At 50.0% G+C, this 23,831-nt stretch overlaps 1 protein-coding gene across 1 annotated transcript in view; it reads left to right on the forward strand.

Moving 5' to 3' along the window:
* Window positions 1-23,831, forward strand: part of TBC1D5 (TBC1 domain family member 5) — a 595,923-nt gene that overhangs the window by 567,707 nt on the left and 4,385 nt on the right. Inside the window, exons 20-22 of the mRNA XM_070377101.1 lie at window positions 8,943-9,042; window positions 22,315-22,394; window positions 23,210-23,326. Of these exons, the coding sequence (XP_070233202.1) occupies window positions 8,943-9,042; window positions 22,315-22,394; window positions 23,210-23,326 (297 nt within the window). The remainder of the gene's footprint in view (window positions 1-8,942; window positions 9,043-22,314; window positions 22,395-23,209; window positions 23,327-23,831) is intronic.

Below are 23,831 nucleotides of genomic sequence, written 5' to 3' on the forward strand. Positions count from 1 at the left end.
GAGCCAGACATCCTGGAATGTGAAGTCAAGTGGGCCTTAGGAAGCATCACATTACTACAAACAGAGCCAGTGGAGGTGATGGAATTCCAGTTGAGCTATTTCAAATCCTAAAAGATGATGCTGTGAAAATGCTGTACTCAATATGCCAGCAAATATGGAAAACTCAGCAGTGGCCGCAGGACTGGAAAAGGTCAGTCTTCATTCCAATCCCAAAGAAAAGCAGTGCCAAAGAATGTTTAAACTACTGCACAATTTCACTCATCTCATACACTAGTAAAGTAATGCTCAAAATCCTCCAATCCAGGCTTCAACAGTATGTGAACCATGAATTTCTGGAAGTTCAAGCTGGATTTAGAAAAGCCAGAGGAACCAGAGATCAAATTGACAATATCTGTTGGATCACTGAAAAAGCAAGAGAGTTCCAAAAAAAAAAACATCTATTTCTGCTTTATTGACTATGCCAAAGCCTTTGTGTGGATCACAACAAACTTTGGAAAATTTTTAGAGACAGAAATACCAGACCACCTTACCTGCCTCCTGAGGAATCTGTATGCAGGTCAAGTAGCAATAGTTAGAACTGGACATGGAACAACAGACTGGTTCCAAATTGGGAAAGGAGTATGTCAAGGCTGTATATTGTCACCCTGCTTGTTTAACTTATATGCAGAGTACATCCCGAGAAGGCAATGGCACCCCACTCCAGCACTCTTGCCTGGAAAATCCCATAGATGGAGGAGCCTGGAAGGCTGAAGTCCATGGGGTCACTAAGAGTCAGACATGACTGAGCGACTTCCCTTTTACTTTTCACTTTCATGCATTGGAGAAGGAAATGGCAACCCACTCCAGTGTTCTTGCCTGGAGAATCCCAAAGACAGGGGAGCCTGGTGGGCTTCCGTCTCTGAGGTCGCACAGAGTCGGACACAACTGAAGCGACTTAGCAGCAGCAGCAGCAGAAGAGTACATCATGAGAAATGCTGATCTGGATGAAGCACAAGCTGCAATCAAGATTGCCAGGAGAAATATCAATAACCTCAGATATACAGATGACACCACCCTTATGGCAGAAAGTGAAGAAGAACTAAAGAGCCTCTTGATGAAAGCCAAATAGGAGAGTGAAAAAGTTGGCTCAAAGCTCAACATTCAGAAAACGAAGATCATGGCATCCAGTCTCATCACTTCATGGCAGATAGATGGGGAAACAGTGGAAACAGAGGCTGACTTTATTTTGGGGCTCCCAAATCACTGCAGATGGTGACTGCAGCCATGAAATTAAAAGATGTTTATTCCTTTGAAGGAAAGTTATGACCAACCTAGACAGAGTATTAAAAAGCAGAGACATTACTTTGCCAACAAATGTCCGTCTAGTCAAGGCTATGTTTTTTCCAGTAGTCATGTATGGATGTGAAAGTTGGACTATAGAGAAAGCTGAGTGCCAAAGAATTGATGCTTTTGAACTGTGGTGTTGGAGAAGACTCTTGAGAGTCCCTTGGACTGCAAGGAGATCCAACCAGTCCATCCTAAAGGAGATCAGTCCTGGGTGTTCATTGGAAGGACTGATATTGAAGCTGAAACTCCAATACTTTGGCCACCTGATGCAGAGCTGATTCATTTAAAAAGACCCTGATGCTGGGAAAGATTGAGGGCAGGAGCAGAAGGGGACGACAGAGGATGAGATGGCTGGATGGTATCACCGACTCAATGGACATGAGTTTGGGTTAACTCTGGAAGTTGGTAATGGACACGAAGGCCTGGCGTGCTGCAATTCATGGGGTCACGAAGAGCTGGGCAGGACTGAGCGACTGAACTGAACTGAGCATACTCTTTTCCTTATTTTCCTACTAACAGTGTACCAGGGTTCCAATTTTTCTACATCCTCACGAACAGTTGTTATTATCTGATTTTTGGATAGTAGCCATCCTTATAGCTATGAGATGGTATCTCATTGTTTCAACTTGCATTTCCCTAGTGTTTAGTGGTGTTGAATATCTTTTCATGTACTTGTTAGCCATTTCTGTATCTTCCTTGGAAAAACGTCTAAGTCCTTCCTACATTTTTTAATCAAGTTGAGTTTTGTTTCTTTTCCTTGCTGTTGAGTTCTAAGAGTTCTCTGTGTATTCTTGTATTCATCCCTTATCAGACACATGGTCAGCAAGCGTCTTCTCCCATTCTGCGGGCTGCCTTTTTCCCCTGGTCCGCAGGCGCTGTGCGTCTCAGCGCTGGGACACAGCGCTGCTTCAGTGGCGGAGAAACAAAAATGTCTGCTTGTGTACATTCTGCTCCTAGACAGCCACCTAGCCATGTCAACGTCTATTTATAAAATAAAGGGTCAAAATGAGTTATCTCTAAAGGAAATTACAGCACTGAAATGATACGATTTACTAAATACCTTAAGTTTTGAGTTTCAGTTCTAAATTTCTAAATGAAATTTCTTTTTCATTCACATTTACCATGTTTGTTTACATCCTGTTTGAAAACAGGAGCCATTTTGTTTACTGGGAATTTGATAACCGTCTTTATTTTTTTCAGTATCTGTAAGAGTCCCATTCTTTCCAGACAGCCCATGATGCTCCGCCTTTAAGTGCAGAGAGAGGCACCACTGCCCTGAAACTGCTGCTCCCAGGTTGTAGTTCAGACATTGGACAAAACACTGTAACCATTAACCTTTTCACAGGTTATTCATTTAAGTTATTCTCACCACTTAGTATTGTTTAGAGAACAGATTTGTTTAGACTGTAGTGTTGCTTAGAGTTTGACTTGAAATACATTTTGGTAATTTAAAAATATTAATATATCCTGTTTCTACTTGGTAATCACCTTTTACTTTTTTCTTATTTCTTTATTATATTATTTAAATAATATTTTGATTTGCTTATTACAAAAACATAATCTGATTTCATTGTACAAAATCCAGGAAAAAATGGCCTATGATGCTGCCATTTGGAGAAGAGCCATCAGTATAATGTTATTGTGCAGTGTCCCCCACGTGAGCGTGCGGTTCTGGGCTGCATGATACTCTGTGCGTCAGCGAGCCAGCCGTCACCAGAGTCCCCTGTCACTGGGTGTTTGGCATTTGGAATGTGCATGTGCATGTTGCCATCAAAAGGACGAGGAATTTCCTGTGCGTCGTTTACCATGTGTCTATAATTCCTTGGAATAACCATATAGGACTATATTAATAATCTAGAGAGCAAAAGGAGCATTTATTGAGCGTTTACCATGTGCAAAGCACTTCATCTGGAATATCTCGTGAAATTCAGTCCCCAAGCATGATCTGAATTAGGGGTTATTATTATTCCTAATTATCCCCAGGAAACCAAGCTCAGCAAGCTGGGCTGTGGGGCAGGGCCAGCCGCGGGAGCTCCCGGCGGTTCTCCCGTGGGCCCTCCTCTGCGGACGTCGGGCGCCCTGGCCGCCGCGCCATCGCTGTGTGTGTCTGTGTGTGTGTGTATCTCTGTGGTGTCTGTGTGTGTCTGTGTGTATCTATGTGTGTGTGTGTCTGTGTGTGTGTGGCCCTGGTGTGACCACGGCTTCCGCAGGACAGAGGCCTCCGCACTCTGCTTCCTCAGCCTCTCCTTTCCCTTCCCGCCCGCCCCTTGCTGACCGTCTGCGGTCAGCGGGCTCTCTCCTGTCTGCTGGCGGCAGTGTGTAGCCCGTCTTGCCGGTGGGGTCGGTTTTATCCCTGTGCGCTCCGCGGACCCCGCCCTCGGGCCCTTCCTGTCCCCCTTTCTCCAAACCCGGAGCGCTGAGGGCTGCCCCGCTGCAGCTGGGACCCCCGGCAGGGCGGGGTCGGGCCCAGCCCCCAAAGCACCGTCTCTGAAGGAGATGAGGGGGCGGGAGGCCTCCAGCCCAGCTCGGCTCCTGCTCTCCACGCCCCGCCTAGCTGCGGGCTCTTTGCCCTCGTTCCCAGCTTTTCCGATTGTACTCCTTTGTTCACTGGGTCCCTGCCTCCTAAAAATCTTTATTCCTCACTTCCTCCGAGCCAAGTCCCTTTTCTTGAAGATTCATCAGAAATGCTGCTGCTTGCCGAAAATCTTTCATTTCCACCTCTGTGCCTTGCTCCTCTCATGCTTGATGTGTGGTCTTACCTCCTCCTAAGTTTGCAGAGGTCACAACACATCTCTTGTTCATTACTGTATTTCCCACAAGCCCTAATGCAGTATCAATGAATAAATTTGTTGAACAATGAATAAATAATAAACTACAAAAGCTTATCCTGTTATTAACCAAGAAAGAACATAAAGACATTGAAGCACTTAACAAAATTGATCCATAAAATCCACGTTAGAAAACAGTTTAAACAATTTGACGCATATAATATGTGAGTGAAAGTGTAATGATGTGTCAACTATTCGGGGGAGAATGGTGGTGGAAATACCACTTTTTACAAAGCAAATTCAAAACACATTTCTCCAGATACAGCCTAAACAAAAATCATTCGACAAATGGAACACAAACGATAATACCTGAATGAAGGAAAATGATTTAATAAGCCATTGAGGGATGGGTCTGAACACTGAAAATGGTGAGCTTCTCCTAAAGGAAACTGAGATACAAAGGCACTCCTTGGAAGGGCCTGGTAATCAAGTGTAAGGAGGAATATGTTCAGAGAAGCACTGGGAGTCGTGGGCAGGTGACCTGCGTTCTCACAGAGCCACCTCTACGTTGGCATTGCTTCAGAGGAAGTGGCTTGCAGAGGCGCCCATGTCTCACGTGGGACGTAGTGAGAGAATCCACCGCATGGGTTTGCTGTGAGGGGTAAGTGAGTTCCTGCATGGAGAGCCCAGGGCTGGGCCTGCCACAGCCCCTGTGAAAGGGCTGGAAGCCAGCGGTATGCTCCTCTGCGGGGCGGCCCATGTTCTCGGTCCTTCCCCGGAGGCTTCCAGGCTCCTCTGGCGCTGCGCTGCTCACGGGGTCTGCTGGCGGCCCACCTCCTCATCCTCCACCAGTTTCTCACCCCACACATCAGTGGTTCTGCAGAACTTAGTGGTGGGCTCACAAGTCCTAATTCATCCTTCTGGGTGGAGCCACATAAAGATGTTTAAACCAGAGACCAGTGTTTTCTAAGAGTGAATCACCAACCTCCGTATTAAAACTCGGTTCTATTGTTTGACCTGACTTTAAACATTAAAGAATAATGTCCTTTATGGAGTACCTGTTCTGTGCCAGACACTCTCCATGTGTTGCCATTTGGGTCTCATCAGTGCCTTGGGGGAAAAGGTGAAATGAAGGAACTGTTGAAGACGACACAGCCAGTGTCCTCAAACTGGCAGAAAGAGGATTCGAACCCGGGTGTGTCCACTCCTGCACGCCACCCGCTTCCACCATCCTGCCTCCCATAACGGAAGGCAGAGCATGTATGCAAAAGCAAACATAACGAGAACTTTTCTTCATGTCTTATTTATACATAACAATGACACTAACTGGTTGGTTTTATAAAATTTCAAGGCAATTAGCCAAGCATTTGGTTTTCGTTACAGACCACCATTAATGAAAGCAAATGACTAAAGCTGTCTGTGTCTGAGGCGTGTGGAGCCTCAGAAGGTAGGACAGAAATGGAAGGTCTCTTTCCACAATTTTAGAATCTTGATTCTTGGCTCTTTCTTTTATCTGTAATTATACAAAAGTGAAGAATAAATGACAAACCACCCTTGAACCAAGTGATTCCATTTCTATTTATAAAGTCTGATCGTTCAAGGGCTTGGGTGTATTTTCAGATTAAGCAAACTCCAGCAAGATCACGTACTGGATTTAATGTTCCAAATGGAAGAGTTTCTTGGGCCCCTCCACCTGTTTCAGCTACTCTTTGTCTCACAGTTGGACTTCTGTGTCAGCTTTCCATTGAAAAAAAAGTCTTACAAGAATGAAAACTGCTGTTTTCTGCCACATGGATTCCATTTGTACTGAGGTTTATTCAGGACTTAGGCAAGCAAGATGCTCTTCAGTTGCTGCCAGTGTCTAAGTGAAAGTGCTTGCCTTGGAGGCCTGTGTTGTGTCCCACGCGCTCACGTAGCGCACACCCCGGGCTGCCGCGCATGCTCACCCAGCGCGCGCCCCGGCTGCCCTGCGCGCTCACCCAGCGGGCGCCCCGGCTGCCCTGCGCGCTCGTGCAGGTTGCGCGCTCGTGCAGGTTGCGCGCGTGCAGGTTGCGCGCTCGTGCAGGTTGCGCGCTCGTGCAGGTTGCGCGCACCTCACAGTGCACCGGGCGCCAGTCAGTCTCGGCCCACTTTCCTTACAGTCACGTTCCTACAAGCACAGCCACGTGTTTGGAGGAACAGACCTCCTTGAGCTCTGTACTCCCTCCCACTGTCAGCACTTCACCACCCACAGGCTGGTCCTGTGTCCTCTGACTCTCTCCTCTCCAGCTCTTCTTCTCTCCCAGCTTTTATTAAAAAAAAATCACACTGAATACACTTAACCCGTTTAGGTAGGAATGACTGCTGGGGTTTAAGGCCACCAAGGGCTTTTGCATCTCATAAAAAGTGATCACTTAATCCAAACTAAACTCATACATAGAGTAAATGGAGAAGAGATTTTAACCAGCTGGTGGTACATTCCTGGTGTCCTTTGTCCATTCTGGGCTGTCAGCACCCCAGTTGGAAGCCAAGGGCAGGGACAAACTCCAGCCAGAGCCTCTCTCAAGAGACTGCCAGGTGCTGGCCTCAGGACAGTTCTAGACTCTTCCAGGTGGGTTTGTATCTGTAACACATTGAAAAGGTGACTTGTTCAATAGTAGGGACAGGAGGCCAGGACCAGGATTCTCAGAGCAACTACTCTTATTTCTCTGTAAGATTTTCATGTACTCTACCTCATAGTCTGGTAATTATAAACCTTTCCTATTCCAACTACAAGCTTGTAAACCTCTTGGGAGCAAAGTATCTAACTTGTGCCTTCTCCAGAGAGTGCCAACATTAGGCCCTTACTGGGTGGAGGATCATTTAAGGTTGCGTGACTTGTGACTGGCAGGGCTGGAAATAGGATTCAGGTTTCCTTATGCCTTGTGCCGCTCTAGTGGCCCTTCCTCCCACTGCCGTGTCAGTTATCCGTTGCTGCCTAACAAACCACCACAAACCCCACTCCTCAAAGCAGCGTTGCTGCTGCTCACGGGTTTCCAGGGCAGGCGCGCGGACAGGGCTGGGTTGGGCTGCTCTTCTGCGCCGCCTGCTGCTGGCTGGGTTACTCACTTGACTGGCTTCAGATGGGCTGGGCCGAAAGGTCCAGGAAGACATCACTCACGTGTCTAGAGCCTCCTTGTCTCCTGTGGCCCCCTTTCTCTCCATATGGTTCTCCTCTTGTTCATTATCATAGCATGGACTTCTTTACAGCTAAGTATGGTAGCTGCCTTCCTCTAGTAAAAGCAGAAGGAAGCAGAAGTTGGCAGGCCTCTGATACAGTGTGACTTCTGCTGCGTTCTCTGGATGAAGGCAAGTGACAGGACAGCCGGGATTTGCGGGGAAGGGAAGTAGACCCCACCTCTTAATGAGCAGAACAGCGTATACATCGGGGAAGGAATGGATAGTGGCCATCTTCGGAGACGAATCATGACTGAGGTTAACCAACAGATGTAGTCTTTTTTTGTTTCCTGTGGGGTCCTGAGCAAACAGGGAACCTCAGGTTTGTGTAGAGCCAAAGGAGAAAAAGGAGAAGGAAAATGCCCTGCAACACCTACCCAAGGCCACAGTCCTCATTCCCTGGCTGAGCTCCTGGTTGCATTATCTTTACTTGAGTATCAGAAGAGAGGCCGTTGTGCTTGGTGGGATGTACAGGGTACATCAGGACGTGCTTTACGCGATGTAAAGTACAGGTTCAAGCTTGGGCCACCCTACAGTGGGCATTTCACAATAATTTGTTTTTAGAGCGACTGCTGTGTCTGTTCTGCATCAAGCGTTTGAATGCATGTTCCTAAAGGCTCATCTTCCAGGCAGCCTTTGAAAACAGGGCTTTTGGGTGTTGTGTGTGTGTGTTGCTCACACAGGGTACACCTGCAAGCCATCTTTCAGCCATTAACTTCCATCCGTGTGTCAGATTGTATTCAGTCTCTTAAGAAAAAACATGTCTTGGGAGGTTTCTCTCCACTTTGTTTCAACAACAGAGGATTCTCATTTGGAGAGATAAGTGTCTGACCCTGGAAAACCAATCTGCCAGCCTTGTCCAGCTCTGGCAACATCATTTCTTTGTATTCCAACTAACTTGGTTTAAAATGTCTTACATTATGAGAATTATTCTCTTTTCTGAGAAAAACTCCCTTAATCTTCTAAATTTCCTTGGGAAATTTTTAACATGCATTACTTTTTTTCTTAAAAAAGCAAAAGCTCCAGGCTTTATCCATTTGTTACAGTTAGATTGTCTTTCCACCATTTAGATAATTATCCCACCCAGAGTATTTTTCCCTAGAAACAATTAAATAAATAAAACTCTCTAGTACTCTATCAAGAGAGGAGATGTAAGAGCAGCTATCGGGGCAAAACTTTCCCAAGTGCTTTGGGGAATCTCATGTTTTAAGAGATTATCGTGGTCTAGAAAATGAAGAGATTTGTTTTAAACAAATGGAAATTTCTGGTTTCTCAAATGTGTATGAGAAAATGTAATGGTTTTGTACCAGCTGTCTAGGGAGTTGGGTCCACTGAAGTCCCATTGACTCTCAATTTGTGTGGCTCAAGAGTTATTGAAGGTATTTTATGTCCTTTTTTAATACAAGTGTGTATGGGTGAACATTCACACACGGCAGGAAGCCAGCGTTGCTGTGAATCACGTTTACTCCTCTGTCTCACTGGCAGTGGCAGGGGTGGGTTTGCTCTTGTTCATTTGCTGATTCCTTTTGTTTTGTCTAGGACTAAAATGACATGGATGGTAGCTCTTTAAAACAGTCCAGACCTTTTGGAAGACTCTGGGGATTTTCTTTGATTTTTGTTTTCATTTTCGTATCTTTGCCCCCTTCATTTTAGGAAGAAGAATTAGAAGCCCAAATTTCCTTCCTTCAAGGACAGTTGAATGACCTGGATGCCATGTGCAAGTACTGTGCGAAGGTGATGGACACTCATCTTGGTGAGTGCAGGGCTCTGGCCCTGGGAGTGGTGGCAGCACCGGCCGCGGGCGCTGGTGCTGAGTGCTTCCCACGAGTGACCCCATGTCACCATCGCAGATGAGGAGACCAGAGCGCAGAGATTAGTCAGCTTTCCCCAAGTTATAACACCAGTCAGTGCAGTAGAGATTCAGAATCAAGCAGTCTGACTCTAGATTTCAGCTCCTAATGGCTACACTGCCCTTTCTAAGTATCTCTCTACCCTCAAACAAACAAACAAAAAATCCCAGAGCTTTCTAGGTCAAACAGTCAACTCTGCTGTTGTGCTAATCTATCTGTAATCACTCATGTGGTTATTTGGCAGTGCTTTCTTTATTTTTTAAATATATATTTTTTAATCAGCTGTCTGAAATACATGTCGGGACCTTTTCTTCCTTCTGACTGTGCCAATATTCTAAGAAGTGCCCTCGTGTGCCCTTCAGGTTACACGTGAGTGGCCCATGGAGTCCTGGGCCTTACTTGCTACATTCCTGAAAGCTCTGTGTTTTGTGCTAGAAAAGGTCTCTACTGGATCACCTGCGATTTGCTTCAGGAACTCCCTGCTGCTTAACAAAATGTTTAGACTCCACATTGTGACCGTTCTCAGCCCACTTGCGGGCATCCTTTCCTTCCGTCCTCCAGGGCCTAGCATCATAGTTTGGGAGGAGATGAGGGAAATCAGACAGATACTCTCGTGGACGTGCCAGTGCTGTTCTGTGAGTGTGGAGCATTTCGAGGAGTCGGAACACACTCCCCCTGTCAGGGCGCACCAGAGAACCACCGAGCGCTCTTCCCTCCAGCGGGGTCCCCAGCGTGGCCCGTCTCAGGGCCTTCACTGGAGACAGACTACATCACACTCCGTCCATTGCCCAGCCTGTCAAGCAATGAGTCCATTACATGCGGCCAAAATGGCCGCATTTGGACGCAGCCCAAATGCACTGGCCTCGAGCCAGTAACAAGTGATCTCTTACGAGCTTGGAGCCGCGCGTGGCCCGCATGGCCGACTGCCTCCCCAGGTCTCCCCAGGCCACGTCCCCGCATCTCCCCTGGCTGCCTCCCCATGTCTCCCCGGGCTGTGTCCCGGCCCTGCTCTGCCCTTGGCTTCCCTCTATCCTCCAGGGAGAGGGCGCCGGAGGAGGAGACAGCGGGAGAAACCCTGAAGGCGGGTCCCTTCACATCCAGTCCCCGCCACTCCAAAACTGTTCATACACTTCTTCACGGTCAACTTTTTAAATTCAGATAAATTAATTTTACACGAATCTTATAGCATCGCAGTTTAAAGTGCATCCAAAAGAAGTAATGAAGAGGTAGTTTATAAATAACTGATGTATATTCCAAAATTAATTTTATTATTTAAATTCAAGTTTAATTTTATAGTAACCATGAGTATATGTGTGTATGTACACACTGTAATTTTTGCTTCTCTGGCTACATGGGTGACCTTTGTGTTACTTAACTTGGGGTTTTGACCAAAGTAGAAGAACAAAGACGTGACTGCAAATATTTACTCTAGGAGTTCTAGAAAAATCTGGTAGTGGGATGTTTCCAAGTTGTTTGGTCCACATAGCAGCTTTTAAAGCAGCTTTTACTTAAGCCTCAGGATTTCCAAACAGCTTTTACTCTTTTAGGCAGCACTAAAAGAACATTTTTCTCATTGCATGGGATGGGAAGCACTTTTTAATTAAGAAAACCTCTTATCAGCTGTGAATTTTCAGCTAACCTCAAAAGCAGATTTGTTTTGTGTATATGTTTCACTTTCGGCCAGAATCCCTTCCCACGGCTGTCGACTTCTCTTTGCTATGGAAGTAGCCTGGCTGCATCTTCACGGTGGGGTTGAGAATCCCTGGCCCTGGGGCCTATGGATTCATTTTATTTCATCCGCATATGTAACGCTTTATCACAGGGTGTTCCTGGGTTGTAGGCAGTTTGGATTTTAACCAAAATTTGAGGAAAGCGTAAAGGCTGAGGTGTGAAGCTCTCGATTTAGTTTTTTACTTATTATATCCTTTAAAAATGACTTTAATACTCAACATATTTTTCTCCATATAAACTTTTCTGTTTTTCCGGATCAGTAAAGTAGTGCAACAGTTGAAACTGAAAAACCCACTAGTAAGTGATTGATTATAATATAGTGATGCAGTCTTTATAAAGGTTAAAGTACATAAGCATAAGGAGACGTTCATCTAGTAAGTGAGTGATTATAATATAGTGATGCAGTCTTTATAAAGGTTAAAGTACATAAGCATAAGGAGATGTTCATCTAGTAAGTGATTGATTATAATATAGTGATGCAGTCTTTATAAAGGTTAAAGTACATAAGCATAAGGAGATGTTCATGATGTATTATGAAGTGAAAATAGCAGGTGGCACAGCAGAATGTATTTGATGTGGAAATAACCATTGACTGTGGTGGTCTGAGTGAGGAAGAGCACAGAAGGGCTTTCCAAGGGGCTGGTCTTCCTCTCTGCTTGGAAAACCTGCAGCTGCCTCAGGTGCCTGCACCTGGCACCTTGAGGGTGATCTGTATGCTGCAGGCACAAGTGCCCTCTGAGACCAGCTGCGGGGATTCCCCTGATGGTCCGCTGGGAACAACTTGGCGCTTCCATAGCAGGGGGCATGGGTTCAGTCCCTGGGCAGGGAACTGAGATCCTGCATGCCATGAGCAGAGCCAAAAAAAAAAAAAGTAGCTGCAGCGATACCTAAGCAGGAGAGACAGGCTCACAGGCATCATACAGACACAGGGTTGAAACCAGGCTCCGTCACTTCTGAGATCAGCCTGCTTGTGATGGTACATAAAATGGATTTGCCAAGATCTGTCTCACCAGTTCATTGCCAAGACTAAGATATTTTTAAAGCCTCGCACAAGGCCTTCCCTCTTAGCCAGTGGTTAAGAATCTGCCTCCCAATGCAGGGGACACAGGTTCAGTCCCAGGTCAGGGACTGAGATCCCACACGCCACGGGGCAGCTAGGCCTGCACACTACGGAACCCGCGTGTCAGCACGGACGATCCCGCGTGTCGCGACTAGGACACGATGAAGCCTGAATACACATATAAAGCCACCGCTGGTTCAGTGTGCACACAGATCCTCTCCTTCCTCTTGGCCATTTTCCCCACATGCCACGGGGCAGCTAGGCCTGCACACTACGGAACCCGCGTGTCAGCACGGACGATCCTGCGTGTCGCAACTAGGACGCGATGAAGCCAAGCCTAGATAAACACACAAAGCCACTGCTGGTTGAGTGTGCACACAGATCCTGTCCTTCCTCTTGGCCATTTTTCTTTTTATTTAAAGTCTTTGTTGAATTTGTTACACTATTGCTTCCATGTTATGTTTTGGTTTTTTGGCCCCAAGGCCCGACCAAGGATCAGACTTACACCCCCTTCCCTGGAAGGTAAAGCCTTAGCCGTTGGACCAGCAAGGGAGTCCCCTTCCCCTTAACGCCTGGCTGTCCCTCTGGTGGCCCGTCCTGGGAGACCCCGCCCGCCCACGACCAGAGGAGCTGAGCAGTGACTGGTTGGGGCCCCGCGGCTGGACAGTGAGAGCTGGGAGCAGCCCTGTTGAGTGTCCCTCGGTCAGACCACGTGCAGGGATGCTGGGATTGGATCTGCAGGGCCTCACGTTAGGTGTGTGAGCGCTCTGAGCAAGAACAGCCTGCCCAGAACTGCGTGGTGCCTTTGCTCCCCTCAGCAAAAGCCCTGCTGAGCCTGGCTGCCCGCTCCTGAGGGGCCTGGGGTGGCCTCAGATTCTCATCCCGCCCCTGCCCTTTTCTGACGTTAAGTATTTTCACTGAGTTCCTCTCAAGGAAATTCCATATCAGTCTATGTTATTGTCAGATGTGCAGTGATATCTTAAAATGTCAAGTACAGTTCAAGACTATCTTTTTAACAAAACAGATACAGAGAAAAGCATCTCAGTTAAAAATTACAGAAAGACATTTGTTTAAATGGCCCTTTAATTACAGAGGTAATAAAACTGACTCGTTAGCAGTTTTATTTCCTTATGGTTCCAGAACCCAAAACTGAAAGCATTATTTATCAAAAATCTACCAAAATTCTCATTTTATTGCCTCCACGTAATTGAGCTTTGTCAATTCAAAGATTTAGAGACAAGAGTTGAAAACGTGTCTTTTATGAAATCTAAACTTCTCCTATCAACTTGACAAGACTTTCTCACGTGTTCATTTTTCTGTTGCTATAGTCACACCCCTCCCTGTCATGCTGACAACTGACAGCATGAACCTCCGTGGCTGAGTTGGGCTATTTTTAGGCTTGCCATCGCTCACACATAATTGCACGTGGGTGAGCTGCCTGCACTTCTCTGATCTGTGAGCTGCTCCCAGGGGAGGGGTTTCCAGCCTCTGTTAGGTATTTAGTTTGCGGCAGCTCGTCCTTTCATTGGTGGTTCACACAAACAGTGGGAGGGTGAAATGCAGTGAATCAAGGTGGGTTAGAGTTATGCCGCCCAGCAGACCTTAGACTGCTGTCGAGGTGGACACCCTCCAGGCCATTACAGCTGTTGCTCGTTTCACAGACGAGGAAACCGAGAGCCAAGGCCTGGGCGGGACAAGGGACACAGAGCTCGCTGGCGCAGGTGCCCAGGGCCTGTCCCAGGTCCCGCTGCTCTTCCCGCGCTCCTGCGGAGGCCCCGCTGCAGTCAGGAGCCAGACGTCGGGTCTGCGGTCTTAGCGCACACCCGAGCCAGCTTTGCACTTGTCATAATATTTATGCAAGAATTAGCTGTAAGAAGAGGTCATTTTTGAAAATTAGTTTATTTGCCTCTGCAAGAGCTTTATGAATCTGATTTGCTGATATTTAGCAAAATAGCATTCAATAGACGTTTTTGAAAGTGTTTAACTAGCAATTAACTAGTGACATCTGAGAGACAGAGAAGGAAACTGATCACCAGGCAGCTCTCCCTCTGTCAACCACATTGTGCTGAAAGCTCTTTGTAATTATTAAGAATGTGAAACTTTGCATTTAATTGCAGGATGAGATCTACTTCTCCTGAGAGTCTTGTTAGCAGATTTTGACTTGAAGCTCTGAAGGTCTGCACTTCCAACAGCCCCCAGGGCACCTGGTGATACTGACCCGTGACAGACACCAAGCAGCCAGAGCACTTAAGATCACTGGGGCAAAGTGCAGCTCGGGTGTCCCTAACACTGTTAGTGTGTCCCTCCCCTGCCCTGCAGGCACACGTGTGGGAACTCTGTGGGAGGAGTGCCCCCCGCCCCCGCCACCATCTGAGGCGCCTGCACACACCCACACCCGCGCTGCGCTCAGCCTCTTCCCAGCCCTGCTCGCTCCTCGTGGAAGGCGCTTCTCCCCAGATTTGATTATCAGAAGCTTTGGAAGTGTATTTCTTGCAACAACCTTATGCATGCTAGGTCACTTCAGTCTTAGCAACCCTCTGCGACCCTAGGGTCTGTAGCCCGCCAGGCTTTTCGGTCCATGGGATTCTCCAGGCAAGGATACTGGAGTGGGTTGCCATGCCTTCCTCCAGGGCATCTTCCCGACCCAGGGATCAAACCTGGGTCTCCTGTGCTCCTGCATTGCACGCGGATTCTTTGCCACTGAGCCACCCGAGCAGCGTGTACCAACCCTACACCTATTGGGAAAACCTCAGCAAACTATACGCTCTCTTAGCCTTTCTTGGGCTCCGAGAACACCTCCCTGCTCACGTGGCCTCAGTGCGGATGATTCATCTTTCATCATTTTGTTTTCCATCTCATGGCTCTCACCATCTTCCCACCCACTTTTCCAAACTGAATATCTTTCACTGTCTTTCTCTTTTGTAAATATAATTCCCAGATCCTTTTATCTTTTTTTAAGTAATTTATTTGTTTTAATTTGGGGCTAATTACTTCACAGTATTGTGGTGGTTTTTGCCATACTCCTACATGAATCAGCCACGAGTGTGCATGTGACCCCCCCCATCCTGAGCCCCCTTCCGCTTTATCTTTCTAAACTGTCTGATCACCTAACCTGTCTCCCCATCTCCACACCAGGCTGCTTTTCCACTTCCTCTAACCCCAGCCCATCCAGCTCATGACCCAGGGGGCAAAAGACTTGTCCACCCCATCCCCTACCTCAGCAGAAACAGTCCTGCCACCAAAAGCCCAAAGGTTCAAGGACCTTGTGGCTCAGGCTGAACCTAAGAGCTTGTGAGTGGGGGCAGGTGGGGCCTGGGACGAGGAAGCTGACCGTCGCTGCCACGGCGTGTCCAGCTCCCAGCCGAGCAGCAGCACTTAACTGTCCACGAGTCATCGACTGGACAAACTCTTGTGGCCTGAGATTCGCAAAGAATATGTCCATCTTAAGCCAGTTGTGAGGGTCTTATTTGACTAAGTGATGTAATTTTAAGATAACCTTAGCCAGACTTCTATCTCATTGCTCCCAAGTGAGAGGGGATGGTGGTAAAAACCCCAGGCTGTTTCCTACTAGTGAGGTCCTCGCCATGTTTCTGCTTTTATTTTTAGAAATGCATGTTCTTCCAAAGGCATCTAACCATTACTGGAGCTTAGAGACCTTCTAAGTTGAAGAATATAATCAGCGTCTCTCCTAGTGGACTTGACGGTAGCAGCCGTATCATGAACAGGATAGATTTTACCCTGAGAAGCCGTGCTCCGTGCCGGGCTCTTGGCTGGCAGGCAGGTAAATCCTAAGAGAAGAATCCAGAGTCTGTTGAGGTCAGTGCAGGTTTGGAACTCTGAGCTGAGCACAGTCGGTTCACTTAGAACTATTTATCGACCTGAAGACTCATGATGCGCGTATTGAAGCAGCCTTCCCTCGGGCTTCCTAAGGATCGCTCCTCTCCCAGTGCGGAGTGTGCAGTCTTCAGCCATTCTGGCAGCTGCATGCGAGTAGGGCCCTTGACTATATTTTCCGTGTGATCTGCTCTTTTGCTTTCTAAGAAAAGACTGCACACGGAGCATCAGACTCAGTCCTTGGCTCCCAGTAGACCGTCACTAACCACGTTCCCTTTGCCCGCCCCTCAATCCAGGACCCATGTGATCGTGCTCATGTCCCTTCATTCTTCATCTGAAACACATCTCACCCACATCTATTCCTCAAGAGATAGAACCAGCCCTCATGCTGGCTGGAAAGCCTCACATTGGCCATTAAGCCAGTATTTCCTCAGTACCTGCCCTTGGATATGAAAACGGGTTTGGGGAGCAGTTGGTTGGGGGTGGAGTGAAATGGAGGAGTGCCTTTAAAGTCAAGCTCAAGGTGAATGGAAGAGGAGAGCGAAGCTTCAGAGTAGGGAGAGAGCACAGAGACTGTAAACCTCATTAGCAGTGCCTCAAGTGACACGTGGCTCCAGGGAAGCCAGCAGTCCCCCCGGAGCACCAGCGAGCTGAGGCGCTGGGGGCTGGGGCTCTAAGGCCAGGGATGCAGTGAGCAGGCCTGTGCAACTGAAGACCAGGACGTGCCGTGCAGAGCCGGGCGGTTTCGGGGGACTTTTAGTCGTGGGGCCTCGTCTCTGAGTGACAGTGACGAGTGAAGGATAAGCAGGACAGGGCCCAGCGAGTGGGCAGGGGCGGAGGGGAGGCCGGATGCTTGAATGGGTTACATTGATACACGGTTATGTTGATGAGATTTTTGTGGGATTTCCACAGAAGTGGTTAGTTTTACGAATTTTTCCCCCTTTTATTTCAATGTCCCAACATCTGTAATGGGTAATGCTTAAATATAAGGAGATTATAAAGAACATAATCTTCCTTCTTCACAGAAACAAAAGAGCCTTTATATCATCATTTATTCTGCCTCTTACTAGAAGGAAAAAATGTGCGTTACTTTGAAAATTTTAAACATTTCACGTTTCTGCCTTTAATATCATGAGGTGTGAAAAGAGACTATGTTTTTCCTTTTTTACATACAGATTCGACTTAAATTAGTACATTAGTGACTGAGAAGTTGTATGTTAGTAAAACAGTTATGAACACTGCCTTGAATCACTGTGTGGTGGAACTGGCTAGGCAAAGGCTTTACACGGTCAGTAGTTTGTGAGTTAAATAAAAATGTTTGCATTCAGGGCATTTAGCAGCCTCTGAAGGTAATCTGTTTGGACTTGGATTTGTAAACCCTGAATTGCTTATGTGCAGCTAGTTAGCTCAGTTGATTAGAGCTGAGGTTTAGCCTTAAAATGATGGAGAAGGCAATGTCAACCCTCTCCAGTATTGCTGAGATCGTCCTTGGACAGAGGAGCCCGGTGGGCTACAGTCCGTGGGGTCGCAAAGAGTTGGACATGACTGAGCTACTGAGCACACAGCCTGAAAATGAAGTGCACGTTTTTGTCTGTGTCCACTTTCTGGGGAGAAGATCTTGGTTTCCGTCAGATTCAAAAAGGTGAACTCTGACTGAATCCAGGAAGCCGGGCGGGAGAGCTGCGGGCGGGAGGCCCTGCTGAGGACACCGAGCTCAGGCTCCTCTCCTCGGGGTGCGCCCTGCCCGCGGCCCCTTCCGTGAGAAGGCCTGGGTGATCTGCCAGGGGACGGGCAGTCTGGCTGCTGTACGAGGCCAAGGGCGTCCTACCCAGTTCTCATCCACCCGCATCCGTGCCGGTGACCTTCTGTGGAAGTGGGGTCTTGACAGACGTCCTCACGGTGGAAGGACGGCAGGAGGGAGCACCTCCAGGGACCCGAGCGCAGCACGCCCGCCCCACGGCTCTGACCCGGCCCTCCGCCGCGAGCGTGCGTTCCCCTCGTTTTCAGCCACAACGCTTGTCCATTAGCTTCTGGTCCATTAACCCCCAAGACAATAGACACACCAGGAAGCTATTTATGAATTTTTCTTAAAGCAGAGCAGCCCGGAGGCAGGCAGTGCGAACAGGTGCTGTTGCCGCGGCCCTGAGACCGTCGTCCGCGGGCTCTTGAGGGGACCCTCGGGGCTTCTGCTGCCTTCCAGGGGCACGCGGACAGGGGAGGCCCCAAAGGCACAGAGTCAGCCCCCGGGGCGCCTTCCAGAGGCTCCTGGGGCTTCCCTCACGGCGCGGACCACGGCTGTCACAGGACCTCCCGGGGCAGGGGGCATGGAAGCGTCTGGGGAGGGACTTGGGCGGTGCCCACCAGCGCGTGCCGGCCTAAGACTCCAGAGACAGCGGCCGTGAGGTCGGGGCCGCGGCTGCCGTGCTGTCAGGGGAAGAGGAGGCCCTGAGGAGCAAGGGGGCTTCCCACGGAGGCTGATGGACCAGAGGCTTCTGCTGCTCTGGCTCCTTACCCACCGCTGCCCTCTGCTTTCCCGCCAGCACGGCCACTGCACCCTGAAGTCCTGGGGCTTATGGGAGTCTGCCAGCAAGGCGGGGCGTCCCGGGGAGGCGGGGGGCGTCCGGAGGGGCGGGGCGGGGCTCCTTGTCCATGGGGTCTCGGTCCCGGGTGGCCAGCAGGACGTGGTGAGACCTCAGCTCTGAGTGGGAGAGTCAGTCTACACACTCAGACTCGGATGTGTGAAACTCTTGTTCCGGAGTTCCACTCCCAGCAATGGCAGCCCGAGGCCTAACTCTGCCGGTTAAAGGCAGACTTGCTTCTTTACTGGTCCCCGTCTCATCTGGACCAAGGGCCACAGCTAGTTTCTCCGCCCTGTCTCCTCGCCCTGCCGGGGTGAGTCAGGACTCTGGGGTCTCCCTTGCCTCTGCTGATGGAGGAAGGGCCTCTGAGTGCCCTCCGGTCCCTGCTGCCTCTGCGGATGGCTCTGTCCCCGCCAGAGCCTCTGATTGCCCTGTCGGCCTGAACCCTCGGCCCTGAAGGCCTTCGGTCCTTAGTGCTTCGGCCATGGGTCCCAGCACGTTGAAGGTAGGAACAGGCGCTGTGGCTGAGCCTTTTGGCTTTAGGCGGTGCTCCCAGCAGACCATCCAGGAGGCAGCAGGAAGTCACAGTCCCCGGGGCAAGCAGGATGCGCACAGCGCTTGCTCTCCACAGTCACCTCTCTTCCTGGCCCCCAGAGCTAGACATGGGCTCCACGGGCCTCCCTCCGCTAGATCCTCAGGCACGAGACCCCTGGGCTTCCTGCCGAAGCCCTGGAGCCCCCACACCCACCGGCCGGGCTCCCTACCGGCCGGGAGCAGAGCCCTGCGCCCTCACGACTCAGTGGGCCAAACCTCTGCCTTTCCAAAGTGCCCAGGCAGCGCTCCGCCTCCCAGCTCAGCCCTAAAAGCCCAGGCAGAGTCGTCAACACAAAGGCAACCTTTTCAGTCCTCCCAAAGACCTGCAGAACTGTCTCGTCAATTTTCTGCATTTGGTTGTCGTTAATGTCTTGTTGAGTGGATTTTGTGTGTGTGTTTATTGAGAGAGAACAAATTGTTACAGGCTTTTAAGGAAACCAAAAACATTCAGTCTCTAATTATATCTATTATCCCATTCCCATTCATCTTGCTTTCTTGTTTTGAAGCAGGCCTTTCTAATAGCCAGAAACTCCAGTCACATTCTGAATAAATTCAGGCTGCTGTTTTTCTGCTGTTGTCTGTAAGAGGACTTGTCAGCATGGTCTGTAGATTTATTCTTGGTGAAGACTCTAATAAAGTCTCAGGCTGGACTTATGTTGATAGGACTTAGTCTTTGCCTTGCCCCTTGCTGGAAATACTTTTTGGACGAAAAGCTATGAAAAACTTAGATCACATATTAAAAAGTTAAGACATTACTTTGTCAACAAAGGTCCATCTAGTCAAAGCTATGGCTTTTCAAGTAGTCATGTATGGATGTGAGCGTTGGACCATAAAGAAAGCTGAGAGCTGAAGAATTGATGCTTTTGAACTGTGGTGTTGCAGAAGACTCTTAAGTGTCCCTTGGACTGCAAGGAAATCCAGCCACTCCATCCCAAAGGAGATCAGTCCTGAGTGTTCATTGGAATGACTGATGTTGAAGATGAAACTCCAGTACTTTGGCCACCTGATGCGAAGAGCTGACTCATTAGAAAAGACCCTGATGCTGGGAAAGATTGAGGGCAGGAGGAGAAGGGGATGACAGAGGATGAGATGGCTGAATGGCATCACTGACTCGACGGACGTGAGTTTGGGTAAACTCCGGGAGTTGGTGATGGACAGGGAGGCCTGTCCCCTGGACAGTGCTGCAGTCCCTGGGGTCGCAAAGAGTCGGACACGATTGAGCAACTGAACAGCAACAACAAGGATCGAAGTATTTCGAAATGCAGGTTCCAAGGGTGTTTTTCCATGCTTGTTCAGTCGGTCACCACTCACGTGCCCCTGAAGTTTGCCAGCTATCCTGCTGAGGCTGGGTGTAGCCCTGAGCAGACCCCGCTAGGGGTGACGGCCAACCGATAAGCCAGCGCCAGGTGTGACAGCGCTTTTGTCAGCGCCATAGAGGAGCTGACGGCAGGGGCCCTGAGGGTGGCCTGGGCACATGGTCTGGGTGGGCAGGAAGGCCGCTCCCAGGAGGATGCAGGAGAGCCGAGGATGGAGCCCCCAGGCAGGCTGAGCGCTGCCCCCGCTCTCCTCCTGCGGGCACCGAGCGCGCCAGGGGCGGCCTGGGCTCCAGAGGCCGAGGGGCCAGGCCCAGAACAGAGCCTCGAACAGCGTGATGGAGTGCAGGGCTGAGAGCCAGGCTCACGGGCCAAGTCACTGGACTCCTGGTACGTCCCCAGGAAGGGAGGGAGCAGCTTTAGAGGAGGGTGAGCCTCTTCCTGCACAGGTTCTCAGCTCGGTGCTCGGACGGTGTCGTAAAAATGTGTTTTAATTGCCACCCCCAACCAAGATGGAGAAGGACATGGCAACCCACTCCAGTGTTCCTGCCTGGAGAATCCCAGGGACTGGGGAGCCTGGTGGGCTGCCATCTATGGGGTCACACAGAGTCGGACACGCCTGAAGTGACTTAGCAGCAACAGCCCAACCAAGAGTCTCCAGAGGAGCCCTGCAGGGTGGGGAGGGCGCTTTCACTCGCACACCCCCTCTTTAAGAACCCCCTCCCCAGAAGCACAGGCCCAGGAGCACCGGGGGCTCAGGCGCGCCATGCAGAAGGCCACAGCCCTCGCTCGCTGAGGCTCTCGGTGAACAGATGAGCGTGACGCTGGTGCTCAGAGCTGGCTCGGGGTCTTCGGGTCAAGTCTGCATGAAGGCCAGGCCTCCTGCAGACACAGAGACACAGCTGCGGTGAGGGGTTAAGTCTTGCTGACTCCACAGGCATCGCTGTCTGGCGACAACCACAGTGCCGTGGGTTTGTCCTTTTCCTTTTACAATTTGTTGAATTGACAACGTACTTGACTATTTATATTTTTTAAAGATTGTTGCTGTTCAGTTGCTAAGTCATATCTGACTCTGCGACCCCGTGGACTGCAGCACGCCAGGCCTCCCTGTCCGTCACCAGCTCCCGGAGTTCACGCAAACCCATGTCCATTGCGTCGGTGATGCCATCCAACCACCTCATCCCGTCATCCCCTTCTCCCCTTGCCTTATCTTTCCCAGCGTCAGAGTCTTCTCCAGTGAGACGGCTCTTCTCATCAGGTGGCCAAAGTACTGGAGCTTCAGCTTCAGCATCATTCCTTCCAATGAATGTTCAGGCTTAATCTCCTTTAGGATGGACTGGCTGGATCTCCTTGCAGTCCAAGGGACTCTCAAGAGTCTTCTCCAACACCACAGTTCAAAAGCATCAATTCTTCGGTGCTCAGCCTTCTTTATGGCCCAACTCTCACACCCATACATGACCACTGGAAAAACCACATATGGACCTTGGTCAGCAAAGTGACGTCTCTGCTTTTTAATACACTAAGTTTGTCATAACTTTTCTTCCAAGGAGCAAACGTCTTTTAATTTCATGGCTGTAGTCAGTGTCTACAGTGATTTTGGAGCCCAGAAAATAAAATCTGCCACTGTTTCCACTGTTTTTAGATAGTTTCTTTAATTTCTGTCACCAGGAGGACCTGGTCTTTAGGCAGAGGAGGTGAATTAACAGCACTGAATCCTGGTAAGTGTAGGAAGCCTAGCGGAAACGTTGGGTGAATGCTCCATGCTGTCCACCCCGTCGTAGGTCAGCAAGGGCAGCTCCGGGCTGTCAGCGGAAGTAAGACACTTCTGTCACTGTGAGAACACATTCATGGGACGTTGGTGGGAGGCTTTGTGTCCCAGGCTCTGTGCCCTCTCTCCTGCACCCAGCCCCTGCCCCGTGTCTGGCTGAGCAGAGCACCCTTAGTAGAAAGAGTTGCTGTGCAATGTGGCAGAGGAATTCCCCGACTGGTCTGAAGTGATGGTGCGGCAGCAGATAAATTACACTCAGGGCATTAGTTATAAAATGTCATTCTTTTATTTTTCAGTAAATATTCAAGAAGTGATATTACAGGAAAATTTGGAAAAAGAGGATCAGATTCTGGTTTCCCTGGCCGGACTAAAGCAGGTATGTCTGTTCACCTGACCCGGTGCCACCCAGGCCAGCCTTTTGTGCCCGTCACCGGGGGGAGGGCACCCCGGGCCAGACGTCCCTTCCGCACGGACCCCTCCTGCGTGGCCCCGGCTCCTCCCGGCAGTCATATCTGAGCAGCCTGCGGCCAGTGGCCAGGATGGTTCTCGGTCCCCCCACCGCTGACCTCTCGCCCCTTCCTCTCCGACGCTGCTACGGGGGCTGTGTCCCGCTCAAGTCCAGTCATGCCCCTGTAGACACGTGGACGTCCTGGGAGCACAAGGCCCAAAGAATCTCCTCCTCTAAGCAGCCTGGGCCCCTCAAGGGTTGTACTTGGTGGACAGACGGAGCATGAATGTCCGTGAAGGGGTGCAGGGCCCTCACCGTCAGCCCGCCTGACTGGCCCTCAGCCGGGCGAGGCCCCCCGGAGCCGAGGGCGCTCCCTGGGGCGGGGTGGAGGACCCCGGAGACTGCCCCACGCCTGTCCCCGTGAGGGCCTGGCCGTGCTGGCAGGGACGGCTCAATGTCATCCATAAGGCAGAGCTGGGTGTTTTTTGGTTTGTTCTTTCTTCCGGTCATATATTCATACCCACACAAGAGAAGACTGGTCAGGGCACATGGCGGCCCAGCGGTTAGGACTCCATGCCTCCACTGCAGGGACCACAGGCTCAGTCCCTGGTCAGGGAACTGAGACCCCACAAGCCTCGAGGCACAGCAAAAAAAAAGAAAAACCAGAGTGGTCGGTGGAGTCGGGGTCAGATTTAGAGGCAGACCCCTTGGCCTTTCTCATGGATCGTCTTCTTTGAAATCAGATCAAAGACATCCTGAAGGGCTCCCTGCGTTTCAACCAGAGCCAGCTGGAGGCCGAGGACAATGAGCAGATCAGCATCTCAGACGACCACTACTGCTCCAGCGGAGCCGCCCAGCAGGTACCAGGCTCCCAGGGCGGGGCAGGCCCTGGGGGCGTTCACCGCTGGAGGGGCGAGGGGGGTGCTGCACACAGCTGTGCGGGGTGTGTTCCCGGGGCGGTGCCGCCACTGTGGACCGGCGGCTCCCGCACTTGGGCAGCGCACAGCCCGCACACCCGTAAGCAGCGGCTTCCGCCTGGACTTATGCAGGTCCGTTAGGAAGCCCCGGAAGCGGGCTCTCTGCCTGTTCCCGGTCCGATGGCTGCAGCCCTGGCTTCCCTTCCCCTTTCGCAGGGGAGTGCCGACCCTGCTTCCCCGATGCTGTCCAGAGTGTACTTCACTTGGCCAGAAGCTTTTTGGCCTTCAGGGGGAGGGACTTCTCAGTGTCCATCACCCCGTAAGCCACCTGGGTCAGGGAACATTTTCTGCGAAGGCCCAGGGAGTGAATATTTTAGCAAAATCTCATCCAAGTTACCTTCTCAAAAAGTAGCATCCAGATGCTTACAAACGGTTTGTTTTTTTATGA

The sequence above is a fragment of the Bos mutus genome, chromosome 1 (assembly GCF_027580195.1).
Source record: "Bos mutus isolate GX-2022 chromosome 1, NWIPB_WYAK_1.1, whole genome shotgun sequence".
NCBI classification, from domain to species: domain Eukaryota; kingdom Metazoa; phylum Chordata; class Mammalia; order Artiodactyla; family Bovidae; genus Bos; species Bos mutus.